Below are 24,447 nucleotides of genomic sequence, written 5' to 3' on the forward strand. Positions count from 1 at the left end.
TTTAAGTTACATCTATTGCCCTAAAACACTGAAATCGTTACACATAAAAGTGATTGTTGATCATATTGTAGTCCCCACACCACAGATATTTGAAGTTGGCAACAAGAAGGTTATGGATGACTTCCGCCCCCAGTCCGCGTCACCTAATTCATAATTGGAGCCTGCCTGAAAAATAAGCGTTTACTTTACTTTACAAAGATCTTTACAATTGAGAGAAATATGTACATATTAGAAGCAGTACTTAAAAAGATACTTAACAATCAATTTTACTAATATTACTAATCTTTCACATTGCATAAATGATTAGTCGCAATATCTCGATTTCTATCGCACGGAAATCCATCTATTTTAGCAAATTTATAGACTGCAACTCTCTTCAAAATAGAGAGAAGTATGAACATTGTAGATCAGCACCACCTGTGTGATTTAGGATGATAAATTTTACAAAACTGCCTCATTATTTAAATTTTGAGTACTAATGTCATGACACAACTGCATTTCCTTAAACAATTGAAACACTTCAAAATTGTAGTCTTCCGCAAGTCTGGTAAGGACGGTAAACAGTTACAGACCTATCAGTTTACTAAATATGCTCAGTAAAGTAGCTAAAAAACAATTCTCCACACAATCAATGAACACTTGGAGCAAAATAATTCTCTAATTAATAAACAGTTTGGGCTTCTGAAGAAACACTCTACTACAGAGTGATTGACACGATTGATTGATCGCATTACTGAAAAATTAAAAGAACGAAAGCATAATTGCTTGCACTTAATGGATATTAAGAGCGCTTTTACACGTCTGGTACCTAGCACTTCTAAAACATATGGTAAGACTGGTATAAAACCACACCCCAAACAGAATTTCTCATTATCTTTTAAAGTTATTTGCCTCTAGAAGAAAAAGTACTGTTGTCCTTGATTGCTGGATGACACGACACTATATGCGTCAACATGGCGAATAGACACTCGACCAGTGTCTAAAAAAAAAAGTTTAAAAAAACGTAACCAATGCATTTTACAAAAAGAAAACCCAATATACGCCGCAAAATAGTCTTGACAAACAGTACTGTGAATCTCCCTCGGTCAAATACCTGGGAGACATTCTGGACAGATCTCTTACATTCACTTCCCACATGCTAAATAGAAACTCCTCACTGTGTTGCCAACAAAATATTGTTATATAAGGGCCTAGTTTGACCTGTATTGACTTATGCAGCTCTCCACCTGGAAGATATTTCTAAGATTCCTGACCCATCCGCGTATCATACGCGGATTCTCTTTTCTACAGCACATTCACTGTTCCATTTTCTCTTAGTCAACAAGGTGGAGAAGTGGCAGGTTAAGAATCACCTTCATTCCAACTGAGGGGCAGATCCTCATAAAACCCAAATGATTTTCCCTTCATGACTTGCAATTGCCAACTCCTGACTATTTGGATACACTGCTTTGCATTTTGGAGAGCAGTAAGTGTAGTGTAGAGGCGTGTTGTAGACGAGAGAGCGTATGTTTTGAGAGGAACATCTGAGCCTTTGTTCTTCTGTTTGAGATATTTTGAATTTTATAAATATATTGAGTTGTGCTAATTGGATTCTTACTAAATTTTAAACTCATAAGTATTTTACAAACTTTTTCTACCGAATATTAGTTATACTGAAGAAACTTAATATAAATATTGTATTTAATATATGCAGTTAAATTAGTGGTAAACTAAGACCATAATTAATTTGATCGAGTAGCAGAGATTATGGGAAAAGTTAGCAAAAGGAAAATGAAGTTAAAACTATTAAAGAAGAGTTACTACCGAGAATCCGAAAAATGGATACTACCATTTCCATCCCACCCCAAGAGAAAGAGAAATTTGTGGTTGACCTTTCCGATTTCAGCAAGAAAAAGTAGTTCGATCATAACATATCGATATAAAGAAACATTTTGTGACTTTCAATCGATTTGTGGCTAATGCAAATGCAAAATGCAGTACAGATTGATACATTTTTGTAGGGTAGCGTTTCTATGTGTCACATTAATTTCGTTCTGGTTTAATTCTATATTTTAGAATAACTATCAAAAAACTACGTGCTATTCTATCGGACGACAAGAAAACAACTTATTTGAAAATGTGGGAACAGTAACGGAATTAATTGTTTGTGTGCTAACTTCGTTTTAGTACTGTATAGATTTAAGTAATTTTCTGTTTCTCTTTTTTTTCTGAATAAATATCTTAGAATAAATATAAATTTTACGCGAAGTATATTATTGATCATTCATTATTTTGTAGGTGTTTGTAATTAAGTTAAAATAGACTTTTCTTAAAAAAAAAAAAGCTTGAAAAACAATGGACTCTACAGGCAATCGTTTTAAGATGTCCGATGGTGACTGGGTTTGCTGTGATCCACAGTGAGTATGTTGCCATTTATTTAATAAATAAGGTGCTCCAATTGTAGGGGGCTACATCTGTAGGTACCGTTTGTAAATAGTGCCCTGTTTCTTTTTACCCATTTCTATTTGCGACATACCTTCTTCATTGGAAGGATGAAGATCAGCCTTTACTTTTTAACTATGTCAGTCTGGAAATACCTCTGGATCTACTGTTGCCAGGATGCCCTTCACACGGTTTACGGTTCGCACTTTCTCCTTCCATCCTGTGAAATTGCACCAATTAACATATCCTTTCCAGTTTTTTTCTGTTTACGAAGTAGATTCGTTTAAGCTCCCTTATCGCACCATTTCTTCTATCATACCTCTAAGCCATTTTTTTTAGTGGTGTGAAAAACAAAAATCTTATTGAAATTTTGTGTTAAAAAAACAACCAGGTAATATTATTATTCAAAATATTGCCCTTTCGTTCAGTAGAGGGGTAAACCGATGCCAATTTGTAGGTTTACTATTTACTACAGGAAAAAGTATTGGTATCGGGCCTAATTTCCAATCTAGTTTTCACAGAATCGGGTCCAAAAAACTTGTTTTTAATTATATTTCGATTGGGCACTCCAGTGGTACGTGAACAGTGTTAGCGATAGCGATCAATATCCCTCAATCGAAATTAACTGAGTTTATTCCTCATTTTTTATTTTGTTTTCGAAAACGGTTTCAATGATTTTCTTTAATTGCTGCACGTATTGCGCATATCTTGCAGATCTACAGCGTTTATAGAACACTTTTCCAAGATCACTCTAATAAAGGCACTTTTGGAAGAAGTGGTTGGCTAAGCTTTGTTTAAAGTGCCTTTCAGAGTAACGCTCAATATCATTTTCGTACAGTTTGGAATATGATGGTAAAACTCGTGAGTTAAAAGAAAATTTCTCATTTGGGAATCCCTCCATGCTGTGCGGATTATCAAATTTTTGAGATTTGTTTGGAAGTGGTACTTGAGATTTTCTTTGTATTTCGTTACATACAAGTAAATCTGTAATTTGAGACGTTTCTGTATGACAATTGGTTTTAAGCCTTATATGAGGGAGGATGACTTCTCACTAAAGTGTCATCTGAGTGTAGTTATAAGATTTACGAACTGTAAAGAGTTAACCAGAAATAACTATTTTCAGTTCAACTTAGAAAGTTATGAATTTTATTATTATTGGTACTCAGGGCGGAAACGGTTCGCTATGACACTGCAGCCAAAATGCTTATTGTTCCATAAATTTCGAATTGTAAGTTAGAATCATGTGAGTTTTCGTACTATTTTTTTTTATGTATGTATATGAATAAATTGAAGTTATAATGCTGTTCGAGTCTCAAAAAACATTCGTAGAATGTTTTAATGAGTTATAGAAATCACTTTTTGTTTATAAATCTTACTCTTAGTCTTTATTCTTAGATTTATTTTAATTTATAATAACTACTTTAAACTTGCATAGTAAAATTTTGTGTTGAAAAAAAAAAAAATTATGAGTATGAAATTCAATCTCAATATTAAATTTACTATTGTGGCTTTTGAACTTTTACAAGTTGTTTAAATTTATACAATATTTTTTGCATTCAAAATATCTTGCACTTAAGTCAATAAAAATAGTTGGTATATAATAGTTCAATGGGGGTCTGAGCATAATTGAGTTCAAGAATTCTTGTTCTGGTTCATGGGTAATTCGTATGATTCTCTTAGTGTGTTAGTGCTGATTGCATTAGGCCGCAGAATTAGTATACAAAAAGTATTTAAACGTTTGTATATTTTTAACTCTAAAATTTTAGGCATGATAGCTCTTAACCTACTTAGGTTTTCTTCTATTGTTAGCCATGTAAAAGTTTTTCTAAGAAAGTTTAATGAAATGACGTGCATATTAATTATTTGTGAAATTGATAATTTAACATCGAGGCTGTCGTGAGAGTAACATTAGAAAGAAAACATTTCGACAGCAGAATATGCCCTGAACTCATTTAATACTTTATTATTAATAAAAAGGTGCCTTTCGCAAAATAAAATAAAATGTAGATATTCCACGCTGTGAGTAGGGCTATTGTGTGTTATGGAACACAGGTGTGGGGATGCATTGGTACAATGAGGTTGAGGTGCTGCTAATTTTTTTTTATAAAATAGGTGTTTATTTCGCCCATTAACAAAAGTGAATAAGGTTCTTCCCTATCTCCCACCCTCTTCACAATTTACATCAATGACCTTCCTCTTTCCATCTCTCATTCCCAGTATCACCTCTATGCTGATGATTTTCAGATTTACCTATCCTTTTCCCCGTCGGATTTGTTTGAAGCTGTATTTAAACTTCAAGAAGGCCTCAATAATATCTCAGCATGGGTCACGAACAATAAGCTTACCCTGAATGTAGAAAAGACCAAAGCTATAGTTATTGGCTCCAACCCACTCCTTAACTCATTGGCTCCTCTTCCTAATCTTTTCCTTTACAATACCCCAATAAAATATTGTTCCTCTGTGAAAAACCTTGGTATCACTTTCGATCAAAACCTATCCTGGAAAAACCATGTTTCCCAAATCTCTCGTCGTTCCATCCATATCCTTAAGCAGTTTAATAGTTCCCGTCACCTTTTTCCAATTAAGACCCGGCAACTCCTAGTTTCCTCTCTTATATTCCCCCATTTCGACTATGGTTGTTTAGTGTATGGCGGTCTTTCTGGTGATATTGAAGCTAAGCTTAAGCGCCTCATGAACTGCTTCATAAGATTTATTTTCAGCATTTCCAGAGACTCTCGCATTTCGCACTGCTACGATGAGTTGAAGTGGCTTTTTCCTGTCTATCGCCGCCAATATTTTTTGGCTTCTTTCCTTTTTCAAGTCATCCAGTCTCAAAGGCCTTCCTATATTTTTCAACTCCTTAAGTTTAAATCCTCCATCCATTCCCGTAACACTAGATCTCGCTCATCTGATCTCTATATTCCCTCTCACCGTACCTCATCCTTTGACAAGTCCTTCCTGATACGTGCTACCTCTCTCTGGAACTCCTTGCCTTCATCTGTCCGCCATGCTCCTACCCTATCCATTTTTAAATCCCGTCTAATCAGTAATCTACTTTCTATTCAGCTTCCTCCGAAATTCTAATTGTTTTAATTTATTTCCTTAATTTCTGCTGTTTTATTATTTTATTTTTACTTTCATTTTCACTTATTATATTTTCACTTTTGTAAATACTTATTTATTTATTTAATTTCTGTATAATCACAGGCCAAACTGTTAAGGCCTCTATTTGTTCCTGTATTTATTCTTAGGGGACAATTGTCCCAGAATAATAAATTTCTTTTCTATTTCTATTTCTAACACGCCAGATTTTGTTACCTCTCCCATCTCACAGGTACCATATTATTTTATTAAAGGAAATTATATCCAAAAAATTGTGTATTTAGCTGGAGAAATTGTGCTTGACATACAATATCTTTGTAATTGATGAGAAATTGAAAATTAGATCAATTTTAGAAACAATAAAAGCTAGCTTGATCAACAAGTTCAATACCTCTGCGCAAAATAGTCAAAGGGATATTCTAACCAAAAGCTAAATCCCCAACTGCAACTAGTGTACAGGAGCGATCTTGTCTGTAATTTAATTAAATGGAGGAGCTGCAATGGAGGGGAACTGCGACATATATCGTAATAAATAACATTCAAAAATGAAATTAAGTTATAATCGTTGTGTACCTTAGACCACAGATAAGAAGATGTTCTTCATTTTGTAGCAGTATGCCCCATTTTTAGAGAATTTTGAATTAGTCACTTTAGTAAAAAGTCTCTGACAGATATTGAATTTTTTGATTATTTAAATGGAAAATGTTTGAAAGTCTGGTTTGCTACTGTGAAGAAGTCTGGCGTTATAGGTACGTTTTGGTCATGGAATTGAATTATTAAATGCAACAATACTTCGTTAAATTTAGCTGACTGGATCTTAATACTAAATAGAAACAAAGTACTAAAACAAATATAATTTGATGTTCAAACAAGTTCGTTCATAAATTTTGTTTGCTTTGTTCTGTTTTTTCTATTTTTGTTTAGGTTCAAATTTTATTAAGAATAGTGTTAATTTCGTTTCATTTAAACTGCATTTTACAACAAAAAAAACTATTTTAGTCAAAGATTTTATTTTACTTCTAATATTTTTGATACAAATTTTTATTATTTTTGTTTATGACTTTATTTAATTAAGTTAAAGTCAGGCTTATTTTGCTTCATTTGTTTTAATTTTGATTAATTTTTCAGTTTTGGTCCTAATAGAGTCAATTTCATTTTATTTCCTTTTTTTCGTTAATTTCTCCTAATATAATAAAGAATGACGTTAGGTAGGGGTAACCCCGTAGGCGGTCTATGGAACTTGAGTATTTGTCTGTCAACTATGTAAAAAGAAACATATTTGCAATAATGTAAATATTTAAATAAAGAATTATTATTATTATTTTCGGTTCATCGACAGTATTATTATTATTATTTTATTTATTTTGTCTTTAATGATTTAAGGCGCGTCAACATCTGAGGTTATTGGCAACCGTAGCTATTTTCAGTGCACTGCCGGCCTCCGGACAGTTTTTATTCTCTTGTTACAGAAAACACTGTCCATCACCGGACAGTGAGCTGTAAGCAGCTCCTAGGAAGAGGAAATCTAAGGGCCAGCAGCTGAATTCGAACCCAGGACCTCCGTGTGGGAATCCATTACGCTAACTGCATAGCTAATCTCCTCCCTTATTATTAATATTATTATAATTATTACATGGAGTTGATAAAAAGTAAAACATGTTTTATTTGGAACATTTAGAAAATTTCCCGGATCTGAGACAAACTGGTTTTTGGCAAGTTAGATCTTGATAATTACAATGAGTCATGTTTTTTGTAATTCTTTAAAGTAGTAAATTTGTATAGCACAAGATAAAATAAATTATATTTAAGAAAAATTGCAGGTTTTCCGTGCAGGTATTTTGTTTTATTTAACCATTCTACTATAATATTTCTATATATTGACCTTATAGAGGTTGTTTTTTTTTTTTTTTTTTTTTTTTTTTTTGATATTAACTGTTGGAAGTTTATAGTTTTGTAATAAAATGTTACAAAGTTGGAAATAATCGCTTTTGATCGAAACATCATTAAAAATTATGTTTACAGACAAAACTAAAGAGATTTTTTTTGCGTCTAAAGCAAATATCTAATTTTCTTTAACACTGGAATTTTACTCTCCTTCAAAGTATTAAGTAGTAAAACCATACTTTACACTCAAGGTACTTTGTAGAGTCACACCAGCTGCTTTCTCCCAGAAATGCTTTTATCGAATTTTCTTGGAAAATATCAAATGAGTTAGTTGATCTGCATGATGGTTACGAGTGTACTTATTTAATGAATATCTTAGAAAATCTCGCATAACTGAAATATCCTTTCAGGAAAATCTACTTTCGGTTGAAGAATTTTGACCACCCTCTATGTTTCTGTCACCCTCTATGAGAGTATATTATCGATATATTGACTATAAAATTCCTGGGTTTTTTTTTTGTTAAATATAGCTGAAGCAATTGCATTCATGCACAAAATTTTTCAAAAGACCTTTTTATTTTTTGGAAATAAGGAACCGCTTGTATCCTTTTTTATATCTCCAGTCAAAATGTTCGTCCGACTATTTTGGTTAAAAGTACCATTGTTTTATTGTGTGTAATATTTTTCCGCCTGTTGGGAAATGAAAAATTAGTTCTTACTGAATTATTGTTCCATTTTTATAGAGGAGAAAATTGGTTTTAATTTTAAACGGAACTTTGACAGATACTTTAATAGAGTTTATTATTAATATTCGCTTTATGTTTCAGTTGTGCTAATATTAATTTCGCAAGACGTAACAAATGCAACCGTTGTCATAAAGGTTGGTTTGTAACTTTTAAATTTGTGCATGTAATTGTAGTAAGAGTGTTTGAGTCTAGAAAAGCTACTCGGGTGCTGTAGGTGTCGGAGACCCAAGACACCTATTCAATGCTTAGAAGTACATTTTTTGGCTCACCCTTAAATTTTCTGTCATTAAAACTCTCTAATCATGGACGATTTTTAACAGACAGAACCGATGGCGCCGGTAAGAAGAAACTCGGTCAAGAAATTGGCAAGGCACTGGCTGACAAGAGTCGAGGATTGTTCAGCGCGGACGACTGGCAATGTAACAAGTATATAATAATCACTACTATTAGATCGAATTCTAGGCTAGGACTGGCTTCTACCACGACTGCCTGTATACGCTTGAAAAATCTCTTCTGGTGAAACCTTGAAACAGGGCACCGGTTAGAGTTACAATTCTGGTTTTGTGGCTGCCCTCAAAGTAGTCAGCTCTAAAAAAAGTGATAATCTAGCTTAAAGTTTCCTCAAACTGGTTTAGTTTATTAGATAGTGGAGATTTAGTTAGTGAGCTCACTCTGCTCAGGTTTAGAGTATACGGTCAAATCGTTGATTTTATCCGTCATAGCCCGTAGTTTTTATAATTTCTAAAGGAATTCGGATTTTCATCTATCATCACCAGTTAACGTAAAAATATGATCACACTCTGTCAGCAAATGAGAGTGACAGAAATATAGTAGAAGTCAAATGCTCGATTCATAACTGTTTAATCAACGATATTTTGGTGGCTGAAAATCGGAAACCGATCAGAAACATAAAAACATGCTCGCATCGACCAATAAATCAACGATACTTTCCAGCGCTGTAGAACCAGCAGATCACCTTCTCATTCTGTGACAGCTCTGAAATGGGTGTTTAGTCCTAACCTTGCAATGTCTCACAAACTGGATGAGATTATTTGTGAGGTCAATCTGCTTTGAAATACAGTAGAGCGTTTTTTTCCTTCAGAGAGATCAAATAATTTTATTTATCTCCATTGTTACTAAAAAATTTTATGATTGCGCTGGATATAATATTTGTGTAAGTTCCTACAACTTTAGAGATGGTTCTTGAAACTAGAAACGGTTAGAGAATGCTTAACATGTTTGAAATGAACTCTAGTATTTTAGTAGAGCTTTTGTAGATTTTATTAGATTAGAACTCAAGGCTATTCTTATTTCCCATAGCACTCAACCGAAGAGGCTTATTCTTGTCTTATGCCAACAAATACCTACAGTAAAACCTCCCATATTTAAAAGAGCTTACCCATTAGTTGTTTTTTTGAGATAAGATCTCGCTGGTCTCAGAATGCCAAAAAGTCATATAATGAAACTTAGCGATTGCAACGCAGTCAAACAGGATCAGTGAGGCCATTTCTACTTTTAAAAAACAGTTTGCTCTATTGCTCTAGGTCAGTGGTTCCCAACCTTTTTTTGCTCCGTACCCCTAAAGAAATTTCTCTCGAACCTCACACCCCTAAAAATTTATATTTTGCTCAAGGATAAATATAACATAAAAAAATCATACAAATGGAGTATTTAACAAAGTATACTTTACAAAAAATAATAATTTCATTAAAATATGTGCTAGAGAAATAAAAATATGAAAAATATTTGAATAATAATAATATCCTTTTATTTACCTATACTTTTCTCGCACCCCCTGGAATATCGTCTCCACCCACAGGGAGTGCGAGTACCCCAGGTTGGGAACCCCTGCTTAATTCTTTTCTATCAAGAGGAGAAGCCAATGTATTTCTTGTAGTTTTGGTAAAAGAAACGCTTTTTTTTTAAGGTCTTCTGCTCTCAAGTGCCTGAAGCTTCCTTTTGCAAACGTAACAAATGCAACGCAGTCTGATAGGGTTAGTGTAGTGGTTATGGAGCGTGGTTTAATAAGTGTGAGGTCTCCAGTTCGATTCCTGACGTGCAGCTTCTTTTTACTTGTTATAAAAAATGTTATTAGTAAAGTATGTGCTTCCGCCCCCGTCCATGACACCTAATTTGGTAGTTCGATGTTGAGGCTCTCCTGGAAATATGGGCGTGCGGTTATTTTACTTTTTTATTTTAATGAATGCTAATGAAAGATCAATTAAATTTATTATTATTGTAATTTTAGTTTACAAATGATACGTTTGGACTTTAGTTTTCTAGAAGTCTTTGTTCCTAAGATTTTTGACTTACTTGCAAAGTTTCCAAGAACCTATTATGATTTGGAGTGGATTATCTGCTAGATCGATATAATGATGTTGTGGTTATTGCTTGGGTTCACACAAACGGACAAGCTATGCATTAAAACCTTATGATTAGTTTTTTATAGGTTTTTAGATTTATGATAAAGAACTATTATACGTTATGGAGAAATATTGATTCTCTTTGCTTCTTCTAGATGTGGTAATGTAAATTGGGCAAGAAGACAACAATGTAACATGTGCAATGCCCCAAAATTTGGTGAAATTGAGGAACGGACAGGTTATGGTGGTGGCTACAATGACCGTGGCGTGGTGGAGTATATTAAAAGGGATGATTCAGATAGTGAATATGATGAAGTAAGTAACTTTTTTGAGTTTTTGGAAAGTTTAATCAGCGTAGAACCATACTGGGGTGTGCTAAAAGTCTCTTTAACTCTGAATTTTGACATCATACTATAAGAAACAAAACTATAAAGCCATCACTCTAATGAGCTACTCATTATTTCTAGTTTTGCTTATGAATTAGGCGTTTCCCACTCTACTAAAATCCACCGTGAGCCAAAAGCATTCCAAGTCCCCAGCAATCCACTCGCCTTAGAGTCTGTAAAACCCGAGCTGTTTTTCGTTCCATCAAGCATGGATTTATTTCCGCAAATCTAACATAAAAAAAGAATAAAATAGACCAGCCATCCAGTTTTATATATACGATATCGTATATATAATAATAATAATAATAGGTTTATTGAAGAAAATACATTTTCAATTTACATAAATTATAAATAAAAATTTCAACCGGCTTACTCGTGGTCTCATGGACCGTCCGAGGAGTTGCCATAATTCAAATTAAATAAATGTATACATTAATTAAAAAACAAAACAAAAAAGAAGAAATAAACAAACAAAAAAATTCTTGCAAATAGAATTACATACAATTATAAACTATAATAAGAGCAATATTAAAAAAACTAAGATGACAAGATAATAATCAAGTGTAATTAAATTCTTGAATGAGCTCATATCTGTAATTCCACGCTGATTTACAGTAATTTATCAATGGGCGCCAATCTTTACCGTTAAGATACTCCAGAAATTCAACATAAGATAATTTTTCTGCACCAAAGTACCGTAGGCGAAACTCTCTTAGTATAGGGCAAATACAGACGAAATGGTACACATCTTCATTATCCCTTCTATTGCACAAAGAACAGAGTTTTATGGAGTCACCCATACGGTATCTATTCAGGTACAACAATTCTCCCCTAGTTTTAATGATCCAACCTGCCGCCTGGCTGTCAATACTGCTATAAATATAATTGGTTTTCTCCAAATATTTATACAATGTATGATTTTGACTATTTACTGATTTTAACTTAAAAGAATTTACTATTTTGCTTTGCATTTTATCAGTTATATCATTTATATTAAATTCTTTTTTTACAAATGAATCAAAATCTATATCATACATTTTGCATAATTGTTGCCAGTCATTATACCAAAATACTTTCCTTTTAATTATTTCATTCACAAGTATACATGGGTATCTGGTTGGTGCAAGCTGAAAACATCTATGAACATATTTCAAATGTATTTTAATGGTGTACAAAAATATAGGTAGAATTTCTGTCTCTAGATATATAATGAAATCAGGCGTATTCAACGGTAGATTGAAGCATTTCTTGACAAAACTTCGGAGGCATATTTCCAGAACCTGGTACATTTTATTTCCCCACAGTTGTGCGGCATAACAGATAATTGACCTTGAAACTGCATTAAAGATATGCAACTTTGAAGAAAAAGCAATATTTTTGTTAAAGAGTATTTTATTAAAGGCGTTAACTTAGAATGTTCAATTCTTTCCTTAAAGTGAGCGTTTAATGACAAGTTGGAATCAAAGTCATACCTAAATATTTGTATGAGTTAGACACTTTTATTTTCTGATTTTCAAAGTACCACTTTTCATTGCTACCCGGTCTGCCTCCATTCCTAAAAACCACTATCTGCGACTTACTCAAGTTAACCACCAAATTCCACGTTTGACAATAATTCTCGAACGATCGTATTATGGCCTGAAGTTCCAATCGGTCCGTGGAGAAAATAACAATATCGTCCGCGTACGCGAGCATATTGATCTTGGTGCCTTGTATAGTGATGCCACCTTTCATACAGTCTGACAAATCGTTTAGAAAGAAGGAAAATAGGAGGGGACTAAGCAGACAGCCCTGTTTAACTCCCATGCCTGTCCGAAAGTTTTCAGAAACTCCCCCACCACACCAGACTGTCGCACTAGTATCCGTGTAGTAACTTTTCAGAATACTTGTGATTTTGGACGACACACCCAATCGGGACAACTTATAAAAAAGAGCAAAGCGATCTATGCGATCAAACGCCGCCGAGAAATCAATAAAAAACGCAAACAGCTTCTGCCGCTTATGACTCAGCACAATCTTAATAATGCTCATTAGAGTGAATATATTGTCCACAGTTGAATATGTCTTCCGAAACCCCGCCTGAAACTCGCCCAGTTTATTATGCTGTTGTTCCCACAGTTCAAGTCGGGCCAGCAACAGACCAGTGTATAATTTACTGACAGTGTTGCAGAACGATATTCCTCTATAATTTGATGTTTCATTAGTGCAACCTTTTTTATGAATAGGGAATATTATAGAGTCTTTGAACCTGTTTGGAACAGTTCCTGCTTCCAAAATTTTATTAAACACAGTAACTAATTTTTTTATAAAACCCTGAGGAGCGTGTTTAAAAAATTCAAAAGGGATCCGGTCAGACCCTGGGGCCTTATTGTCCTTTGCCCTTTTAAGTACAGCAAGTAGTTCCGATTCCAGAAAGGGATCATCCAGGATATCATTTTCAATTAATGGTTCAGCGTAATTTATCCGAGAGGCATTTAATGGAGGATTCAATAAAGTTTTAAAATGAACTACCCAATCTTTTGCCTGGATACAAGAATTAGTTTTAATATCGTATATATATATATATATATATATATATATATATATATATATATATATATATATAATTATATATCCTTGCCGCCAAGAAGTGTTTTAAGAAAAAAGTGTTTTCGTGTACGTATGTGGATACAAGAGCGTCATACATTTTGAACTGGTTATGCTAGTGTATTGATCGGTTTGTTAGAGCTGATCAAACAGTATACTTGCGTTTAATATGAGAGGTTATGAAAGGTGAATGAATGAGACAGGTTTAAGTTCTTAGGGTTGGTTGGAGCGTCGGGTGTACCAACCCATCCTGCATGTAGTTTCTGTTTGTATTCTCTGTTCATACATTGAATGCATCTTGGGTTTATGTTTTGAGTTAGGTATAAAAGGGTGCGAGGAATATCAAGTATTCCACATAAGATGTATTTATTGGCAAGCGAGTATTTATTGGTATGAATGTGATAGGTTGGAATCTTTGGTGAATGTGTGAAGAATAATTCGGCTCTACCAGCTCTGTGACACATAAATATTTAATTATATGTGGCTGTATGATAAAATGTCAATGCCAAAATTAAAAATAATACAAAAAAAGCGCCCGGTATCTGCCTGCAATTTTTTTTCTTGTTCAAAATAGCGTCGAACTTGCAGCGTTCTTTTTTCCTTTTTTTTTTTTTTTTGTGGAAATCATTTAAATTAAATGAAAATTTGAAGAGACTTAGTGTTGTACGTAATTTACAATTGCCAGCGTTTCGGCACTTTATGCGAATTCACATGCAAATACAATATTTTTTCAAGATAGTTTTGGAATGTTATTTCCTATTATTAATTATTAATTAAGTTATTAATATTGCAAAATAATATTTTCTCCTATTTAGTTAAAACACTAATTTTCTTTTCAACAATTTGAACATGGTGAACTAGTCTGATGTGAGAGAGGAGATAGTGTCGAGATTTTATTAATGTAAACTGTTTTCACTATTGTTTTATTATTTAATGAAACATTTATTCAAACGCTTTCAAAAACATCACAGTCGAACAGTTTTAATAAGTTTATTAATATTTAATCCCATATTATCTGCTCCAGATCCCATTCCTTGTTGATAATATTAAATCTATTTTTGTAGCGAGGATTTTTTTATTGCATAAAACTTCTAAATTATCATATTCGTGGTCTCTCGATTATTTCGTGCGTTGTGGGGAAAATCAATCTATAAAGAGCTGCCAGGATCACACATACACTTAAGGCACGATCCTTCCTCAAATATGTTTAAAATACACCAAACCCATCGTATTTTCCGCATTCAGATAAGAAGCACCATTTTTTTTAAGCATGGTAGTCAAGATCCCACACTTCGCGTCAAACTGTCTCAAAATTAATGAGCTGGAGTTTTAACCTATTTCTCACACTTCTTGTGGCCCAGACCACGCTTCTTTGGTCTATCACTTATTCCAAACCATGGCTCAATTTTTCTGGGTGATAATTTTAGAACGGAAAAGGAGGTGAAAGCAGATTGTTTTGAATTCATGGCCTCCGAAGAACCTCCCTTTACAAAAAAAATAATTGTAAAGCCATTTCTGTATATTGAAGGATATTCTGGTGCTAATTGGGATTCCAAGGTGATTTTAAGTGGTGCGGTATAATCGTAACTCTTACAATGCAATGTGGTTCGAGTCCAGTTAAAATGAAAGAGGAACATTTTAAAGTATTTATTTTTCAAATGAACTAGATTAACTGAGATTTACTATTAAGTACAGATAACACAGAAGAAGTTTTTTATCTGTTTTTGTCTACATTAAATAACTACTAAAATTACAGTTTTCTTATTACATATATTATTAAAATTAATTATTATTATTATTATTATTACCATCTAATCAAAAATAAGTAAATTACATTTTAACTAAATGTTTTCTTTCTTTTACCTTTTTTTATGCATATATATATATATATATATTTATATTTATATTTATATAATTATGTATGTATGTATTTCTCAAACATACAAGAACGAAATTAAATTAAAAATAATAATAAAACAAAAAGCAAATAAGAAAAGAAAAAAATCAAAAAATAATAATTGGTAATTTAAGAAATAATTTGATCTTATGTTGAGGCTCTTTACAACAAAAAGAAAAATGCCATTAATCTGTTCCATGCTATTACGACTCAAAATTTCTTTAACCAAATCTAAATAAGAATTATTGCAGTTACTATATTTACACAAAAATTGTGGTATATATGAAGATGAAGTGGAAAATTCAATCAGGAAAAGATTTATATCATCGAATTGATGGCTAGTACATAATTTACAGTATTTATCAGGAAAAAAACTGATACTGTAAGTACAATTAAGCGAAGATACTTTTTAGAAGGCAAACGTAACTGCGCCAATACTGGCAACTTCTTAAAATTGCAATAAAACTGTAAATAATTATCCAAATCACTAAGTGGACGTATTAATCTATTATAGTTATTATTGGAAGAGTTAAAGATAGCCTGAATATCAATACTAACTAAACTATTTTTAAAGGCTTGAATTTTATCCTGTTTATAGTAAATAACCGTGGACAAGCTTCGAGCACATGATCGTAATCAACACTTTTCAAATAAATTTTCAATTGAGAAAACCAGTTGGAAGGTGTTTTAATAGAATTATTATTTAAGAAAGAAGCCAATCTGTCAAAACATAATTTAGACCTCATCCATATTCAGCAATTGAACCCACCAGCCCAACATTCGTTTGAAAATTTTTTGTTTAATATGGATCTGCCCCGTTTCAATCCCATCACTTACTCATTCTGTCCTATCCTATCACTTATTCCAATCCATGGCTCATTTTTTCTGGGTGATAATTTTAGAACGAAAGAGGAGGTGAAAGCAGATTAATTTGAATTTATGGCCTCCGAAGAACCTCCCTTTACAAAAAAAACAAAAATTGTAAAGACATTCCTGTATATTGAAGGATACTCTGGTGCTAATTGGGATTCCAAGGTGATTTTAAGTAGTTTGGTATAATCGTAACACTTACAATGCAATGTGGTTCGAGTCCCGTTAAAATGAAAGAGGAATATTTTAAAGTATTTATTTTCCAAATGAGCTAGATTAACTGAGATTTACTATTAAGTACAGGTAACTCAAAAGAAGATTTTTATCTATTTTTGTCTACATTAAATAACTGCTAAAATTACAGTTTTCCGAGAGTGAAGAGCTACCGGAGTGAAAAAGTTGGAGAACGTCTGGTATACTGATGAATTAAGGAGACTGATGTTTCAATTAGGCAAATCTGAGAACACTGGCGGCCACTCTGACAGGTACCGTAAATTAAAAAAATCATATAGGGAAAAATCTAAAAAAGCTACAAAAAATAATTATGGGAATTTACTGACTAATTCAGAAAACAAACAAAGCGGCATGGAAGTTGATCAGTGGAGACAAGAGGCTTTGTGCGTCTATAAGTGCCGAAATGTTTAGTACTCACTTTGTGGACCTACAAGTCTCTTCTTTAGTGCTGGGTAGCAGCTCACACAATAATGTGTCACAACATGTCGGCGCGCACAAGTACATTTTAAATTGACGTAGTCAGTGAAGACGCTGTACTGGAAGTGAAGGGAATGAGAGAAAACAAGAGTGAAGATCACTTTGGGTTTTCTAATTTCTTTATTAAGAAAACTGTACACTTTGATATATCACTACTCAGTAATGTTATGAACCGTTTCATAATAGAAGGTTGTTCTTCTACAGTATTGAAGATAGCTAAAGTGATTCCTGTACATCAAAAAAGGAAACTTAAACGATCCCAACAATTATCGTCCAGTAGCTTTGGTGCCTGTCTTATCAAAAATAGTAGAAAAAGTAGTGGCTCGTTAGCTGTTAACTCAGCTAGAAGAGAACAATTTGATTATAGACTTACAGTTCGGTTACAGAGAAGGTTATAGTGCTGTTGATGCGGTTTTTAAACTTTTAGAAGAAATATTGCAAGCTATGAAAATAAAAAAAGATGTAAAGTCAGTTTTAATTACCTAAGCCTTCGATATGATGTTCCATGAAATTAGAAAAATACGGAATCAAAGAAACTACATAAAACTTTTTCAAGCATACGTAACTTCTAGAAGGCAGTACGTACATTGCAATCATGAAAACTCCGAAATAAAAGAAATGAAGCGTGGTTTCCCGAAAAAATCTGTATTGGGATCACTTGTATTTTTAATATACAGGGTGTTCATTTTAAGACGGCTCAAATGCATTTCATGGCTAAACGGTTGATCTGAGGAAAAATTGATTGACTGTCCCCTCGAGTTTCAGAATATGTGACTTGATTTTTAGATTCCTGATCGCGTACGCGGCAGACGCGCGTCCAAAAGTAAGGGTTTGGGTAAGGGTAACCCCCATTTTCAAATACACAGCTTTAAAGATTATAAAAAGTTATAAAAGTACCCGGAAACCGAATTCGATATCTTCAAAATTAAAGGTGCTAGGCCATTTCATAATATGAAATTTATTAATCATATTTCAATTTTTTAATTTATTATCCAAGAGTAAGAAGAGCACCGATAGGTCAGTTTTGTGTATTTTTTCATCCCCCTTCTACCGAAAATATTGTCAAGGTAGTAAAGCTAGTAGTTTTCTTAATATCGGGAAATAAGTAGCTTTCCGAGTGATTTTCTAAGCAATAATCAAATGTTAAGAGCTTTAGACATTCATTATCAAAAGAGTTAACAAATAATTTTACTTCTGTTACAAACAAGAAGGTTTAATACTTTTATGGTACTTTTTGGAGAACTGGAGTTTAATTACCAAAAAAATAGGAAATCTCCAGTCACATATTTAAATGTTCAATATCTTACATTTAAAGCTTCGAACTTACTCCGTAATTTATCCGTAATGCACTTTACGCAGCATGTACAATGGCTTCAAAGGTGCCTCTGTACTTTTGGATGCGCGTATGCAGAAATAAAAAATCAAGTCATATTCTGAAACTAGAGATGGCGGGCAACAAATTTTTCCCCTACGGCTTTTTGCTCAGATCAACCGTTTAATCATGAAATGCATTTGAGCCATCTTAAAATGAACACCCCGTATATTAATGACATGGGAATAGATCTTCCTAACAGAAATATTTTGTATGCAGACGACACACCGCGAAAGGAAGGGCCTTATCACGACAACATACAACTCAAATAAAAATTGTTTGAAAGAGTGGTTGGGAAAAAATAAGCTGAAACTAAATGAAAGAAAGACAACGAACGAACATTCAGCATCTGTAATGAAGGAGGGCATGGTGACGGTACTGTTTCTAGGGGTTATATTGGACCGTCAGCTCTCTTGGAAAAATCATACTGATTGTCCGAATAATGAGCTAAGTAAAGCAGTTAACCTATTGAAAAAATTGAGAAATGAAATTCCTTTAAAAGTATCAAGAATAGCTTACTTCGCACTATTCCACTCAAGAATGACCAATAGAGTAGAGTTATGGGGATTTACATCTGATGCATCTTCAAAAAAGAGCTGTTACAAACTGCGCTTAAAAAAACTTTACGAAAGCGGGAAACCGCTTTTTCCACAATTGCAGATTAAGATCCTGGCTTCTCTGTATTTATATACAAGTTGACTCTAAGTCAAAAAAGAAGTAAACAAGCAGTAACTCTAGGAAATCAGCACCAATACAACATTAGTAGCAAAGAAAGAATTCGCTTACCTGCGACAAGGTTAAAGAAAACAGAATTGCTTCTGAATGTTGCTTCAGTAAGAATTTTTAATGAAATTCCAATAAGTGTTAGACAGTTGGAATTTAAAAAATTCGAGTTTATTTTTTAAAAATTTGTATTTTCGAACTGAAGTGAGTAGTGTTTTTGTCGTTGGTTAAAATTCAGAGAAATTCAGTGGGCGAATTATGTTTCATTCATTTAAAAATTTGTTTCATTATTTTATATTTAGGAATTGTAACAGTTTAGCGTTTTGTATTCTTTATATGTTCCGGCAATAAAATAAAAATCCTGGGCCTACGATTTGCCGCTTGATTGCCCCTATATCCCGAATAAGCGGGAATCCAGTTGGGAATGAACTTAATTTTAACTACAATTCTCATCATGGTTTCTAAGCAATCCCACAATAGTCTTGAGCAGAATTCATTGAATCCAACTAGTAGCCTGTAAGGCCACCAGACTGTCTGAGACTGAAACTGATTGTTTCTCTACTAATGATCTCAAAACAGCACAAATATTATTGCGAATGGGTTAGCTAACATAAACTTCTCACAAATTAAAATGGACCACTTATAAAATTGCAGATATTAATTCTTTACTTCTTGTATCCACTTTTCTTTTCCTTGGATGATTTGTAATGTTTATTAACTACTAATCATCCCTTAAATAAGTAAATATTTCTCTTTCACTGTCGTTATTCATTTAGTTTACTGTTGAAGAAGTAGGGAGGGCAGTGGCTCTTTAAGAGTTAAGTCATTCTTACCGTGATGCTGGCCGATGGTTTGGATGTTCTTATTCAATAATAGAAGAGCACGGTGCCAGCGAACTGGTAGACCCTTAGGTACACCGTTCAATGCCCTCATGTCGGTAGGAGGCCGAGTTCGAAAAACTGCCCTTCAGCAGGACCGATATTTACAAATTCAGATCACTAGGCAACGAGGTGCAACAGTTCGACAAGTACAAAGCTCTTTTGAGAACGCACAGGGGTCCGCATTTCGACGCAGACAGTAAGAAACTCCTCCATGAAGTCGGTTTGAGGGCCAGAAGAACAGCGAGGAGGTTTGTTTAAACAAGGCAACATAAAGCAGAGCGTCTCAAGTGGATTCGTGAAAATGTTGATAGGACTGATGAGGATTGGGATCCATTTACTGATGAAGCGAAATTGGTTTTCTGTCTTTGTGATCGACGTTTTAGAGTGTGGAGAGAACAAAACCTTTTAACGCAGGTATGACTAAACCATTACGTTCTTATGGAGGAGGTTCAATAAAGGTCTGGGCTAGGATTTCGAGCAATCTAACTTAGCTTCATTCTCGTGCACAATAGTGCTCGACCTCATAGAGGTCTGGTTGAACGTTATTTAGAGGAACGAAAAATCGCGCGTATGAACTTGGCCCGCTTGTTCCCCCGACATGAATCCGATAGAGCACGTTTAGGTTGAACTCCAACGCCAATTGAACATGCGTTATCCTTGTCCAGATAACTTGGATGCACTTGCAAATGCATTAATGAGCTTCTTTGCCCCAACGTTACTATTGAGTCTTATAAGAAGTATGAAATACTTAGTTGAATCTTTAATTCGAAGCAGAGGAGGCCCAATACCCTCCCAAAAAAAGTCTGAAATCGAATAAGAACAGTGTCTTTTAAAAAATGTACAAGAATTTTTTTTTTTTTACATTTCTAAAATATTTATTTAACCCTCGTACAGGCGTCTTTATTTTAAACCCAGAAGTCGTGCAATTGGTGAATATTTAAGTTTTTATGGGTTGAATCTGAATTTTGGAAAGTGGTTCACTTCACTTTGAGAGCAGTTTGCTTAAATATTAAATAGTGAATTTCGAATAATCAGTATTACGTGAAATAGTACCATATCACAAACATGAACCATTAAACTAAACAAAAAAATTAACGTAAAGACATGTTAACATACACCCTTGTAACTGGAGATAGTTTAAATGTGCATTCCTTATATTTGTGTAACCATTACTTTAAAAATTTGATATTTTGATGATCCACAGTTTGGCAGGAGAAAAAAAAGAAAGACAAAAAATACTGAAAGCGATTCGACGGGCAATGAAGAGTGTTCACCCAAAACGAAAGATGCTAATCCGGACAATGGCGATAAATCTGACGATGAAGAGGTAAGTTAGCATTTTTTAAGGGCAATATTGACTAGAATGTGCGGGATTCATTAAAGTGTCGCGAAATTGTTGTGGCAGGATGGTGAGGAGGAAGACGGTGACGATGACCTGTCCAAGTACGACCTGAGTGGTTGGGGCGATGACAGCGAGTCCGTTAAACAAACTCACAGGGACCTCATCAATAGAGAAACCTATTCACAAAATAAAAGGCGATCACCATCCACTTCTAGATCGCGGTCTCGATCACCTTCCAGGTAAACTATTAGTCTGCTTTAGAAAACTAAAAAAAAACTGCATCTTTCCTGGGGTCTTAGCGAGACACTGTTGCCATAATTATTAGCGGGATGTATAAGTAAAATGTCTATTATAGAGTAAAACAACCTCCATTTCCACGAAATAAATCTATGTAGCCCCACTGGTTCTAGGTTAGACCACACACCCTGTAGGACCTTTAGGTTATGAAACAACTCAACTAGGTTCTCCAGGAAAATTCATGAAGAGCGATAGGAGGCAAAAGCTACTCCCTTGGCCAACTGTACCCTTGCCTCAAATGTAAACTCTACATATACTGAAGGATACTTACCCAAAAGGATTCTAGAAAGATCATATTCTATCCAACAACTGGGAACTATCAGGCTTTTTAGGGAAGCCCTTGAAGTTGTGTCCAAAGCACTCTTTCTACAAAGCTCTCACCGATATTCCAATGATACTTCTAATTACGAAGTTTGGAGCGTTCTAGGGAGTGAACTTAAACCTGTAATTTTTTAGGCTTTCTAGGGAAATTCCAAGGGAACGAAGAGATCTAGGAAAAAAGGACAGTAAGTAGATTGAAATAACCACTCCCAAGGGCCTGTAAACCCTCTCCTCCAAAGAAATGAAGAAATGACATACCCTCCCACAGAACGTGGTAACTGAGCACGCTTTCTGGGGAAGTTCACTTCCTTCCAAGCTTGCTTTAGATAAGGATGACTACTTACTCTGAGCGAGCGTCTGGTGCCTCGGAAGCTTCCTTTTTGACATCATTTCTTCACCACGGGTCCTGTGACACCTAATTTTGGGCCTTGCTAGAGTTTGCCTGTAAGTTCGCTAAACCCGAATAGTCCCACACATCAGACCCTCAGTGTATTGGGTGAGTGTAAGGCGTTCCAGTATTGAGCTTTGTCCGTGTGGTTAGGCTGGGATTCCTGAAGAAGTAGTCAATGCACTTCTTCGGGTATCATTTTCTTTTTTTCTCCAATTTTTAGTTTAAGAGGGAATTCTGTGATCACCTCAGTTTTTCAATATCGTGTTTCATCGGAAATAACGGTTTGAGACCTAATGAGTCCAATAAAATAATTTTTATTTATGAGTGTATTTTAGTAATAATCTGTGTGGGCGAGTGTGGCGAACGACAAAAGACGTATTTTTACAGAGAGACCAAATTTTATATTCCGGGTTTCATCAAGGATTGCCTCCGAAATATGGAAAGCCGTCAATTGGTAGTAGCACATACTGAATGGCTTTTTCAAATTTCTGAGATTTTTGTTAAATATTTTATTCTTATAGTATATATGTAGATCAATAACATTTATTTGAATATTTTTCCTGGGCAATTCATTCTGATTGAAAGGTTACGGTTACATTTTCCACTCGTAGTTTATATTATTGAATGTATATATTTTAAGAAAGATTAAAGTGAATTGCTAAAATTCGCAAGTTTAAAGAAAGTGGCATAACCGAAGTACGAACATATTCTGAAGGATTTCGCTTGAAAACTGTTCGTTCCATTTTCGTTAATACTCAGTATACAGACTTATAATCTGTAACTATTATAAAGGCTGTTAGGATTTCTTAAAAATCCTAGTTCGAAAAAAATGGCATGGCAGGAAGTGAAAATTTCCGAAGGGTTTCTTCAGTTTTCCGGATTTACTTTAAAACTAATTTAGATAAACTTATCTCTCCAAATTAAGTTTGTTTTTTTATTTTTAGACCAGGTTTTTTGAATTAATATGGTTGGTTTTGGTATTTTTTAATAAAACAAACTCAGTTTTAGTATTAGCCGATTTTTGGCAACGTTTTTCTCGAAATCTATTTGATTGAAACGAGAAAACTCGTATGTCCTATATTCTAAAGTAGATTTGAGAATTTTATATTATGCAGAAAAAGAGCAAGAAATTGTCAAAGTTAGGTGTTTTTTCAACCTACTTTTATGCAGTTTTTACGGTCACCCCTTTTATAACATACCTACCGGACAGTTGTATGCCTGCGTATTACTTAATGTAGACAAATAAAAAAAAAAAGTTATTATTAATCTTACTGACGAGCACTCCAAATATGCTTCGTGGATTTCCGCTTTCAGTGCTTCCAAACTGGATTAATGACCTCTGCTATACATAATCAATAACAGCCTAAAGATACTTGAGGCTTGAAATTTCTTTTAGTTAGAAAAACTGTCTTTTTTTTCGTTCATCCCTATTTACAATCCTTTGGGAAGTCACATTCGGAATTATGTGCTTCGGTTGGCCCATAACCTTGAAATCATCTGTCCTAGGGCTTGAAATCATCATCCAGTTTAGAACTCTTGAGACTGTCCTTTTTATTTTTCAATTAATTCTAACTTTAGACTGTTTTATTGTTACAGATCTCCATCACAGAAGAATTAATTGCAGTTATTTTCATTTTTTCTCTCTCTACTGTTAAAATTTTTTCTAATTAATTTAAACATGAAATAATATATTTTGTCTAAGTGGGATTTACTAATGCCTCAGTCCTTACTTTCAAAACAGAATTACTTTGCACTCGAAGATGTTCCGAAACACATTCTAGGTGAGTTAGTCGAATTTAATTCTAACTATAATTGCCACTGGCTATTTTGGGCTCATTCTAGTGAAGCCATTTGACGCCTACCATTTTTCAACATCACAATATTTTTTTTTCTGTCCAAAATTTTCCTTGCAGCTTTTTTAATTTTATTTGTTCTTCTAAAAAATAATTAGCCTCATATTAACATTTTTATTTTTATTTTACATCCTAACAGACATTTCGACTATTTATGATCATCATTAGTGGTATACAGGGTGACCAGAGTTATATGCTCCACCCACTTTTTTTTTTAACGGCGGGAAATTTCGAAAAAATAAAAAACACGTATTTAATCATTTTTAGTCTAGTTTATTTTCAGTGATTGACCCATTTTTTT

At 33.9% G+C, this 24,447-nt stretch overlaps 1 protein-coding gene across 2 annotated transcripts; it reads left to right on the plus strand.

Moving 5' to 3' along the window:
• Positions 1-1,968: 1,968 nt before the first annotated feature.
• On the plus strand, positions 1,969-24,273 carry LOC141459265 (zinc finger Ran-binding domain-containing protein 2). 2 transcript variants are annotated; one of them, XM_074138116.1, is made up of 8 exons: positions 1,969-2,182; positions 2,278-2,396; positions 8,235-8,287; positions 8,474-8,579; positions 10,672-10,831; positions 21,147-21,269; positions 21,348-21,523; positions 23,890-24,273. In XM_074138116.1, exons 2-8 carry the CDS (start codon positions 2,335-2,337, stop codon positions 23,909-23,911), a joined length of 702 nt encoding a protein of 233 aa, XP_073994217.1. In that variant the 5' UTR covers positions 1,969-2,182; positions 2,278-2,334; the 3' UTR covers positions 23,912-24,273. The 2 variants fall into 2 exon arrangements, with proteins under 2 accessions (XP_073994217.1, XP_073994218.1); XM_074138117.1 differs by lacking the exon at positions 8,235-8,287 and having other exon boundaries at positions 2,045-2,182.
• The last annotated feature ends 174 nt before the right edge of the window (positions 24,274-24,447 follow it).

The sequence above is a fragment of the Rhodnius prolixus genome, unplaced genomic scaffold (assembly GCF_049639745.1).
Source record: "Rhodnius prolixus isolate KJV_2025 unplaced genomic scaffold, Rpr scaffold_11, whole genome shotgun sequence".
In the NCBI taxonomy this organism is placed as follows: Eukaryota; Metazoa; Arthropoda; class Insecta; order Hemiptera; family Reduviidae; genus Rhodnius; species Rhodnius prolixus.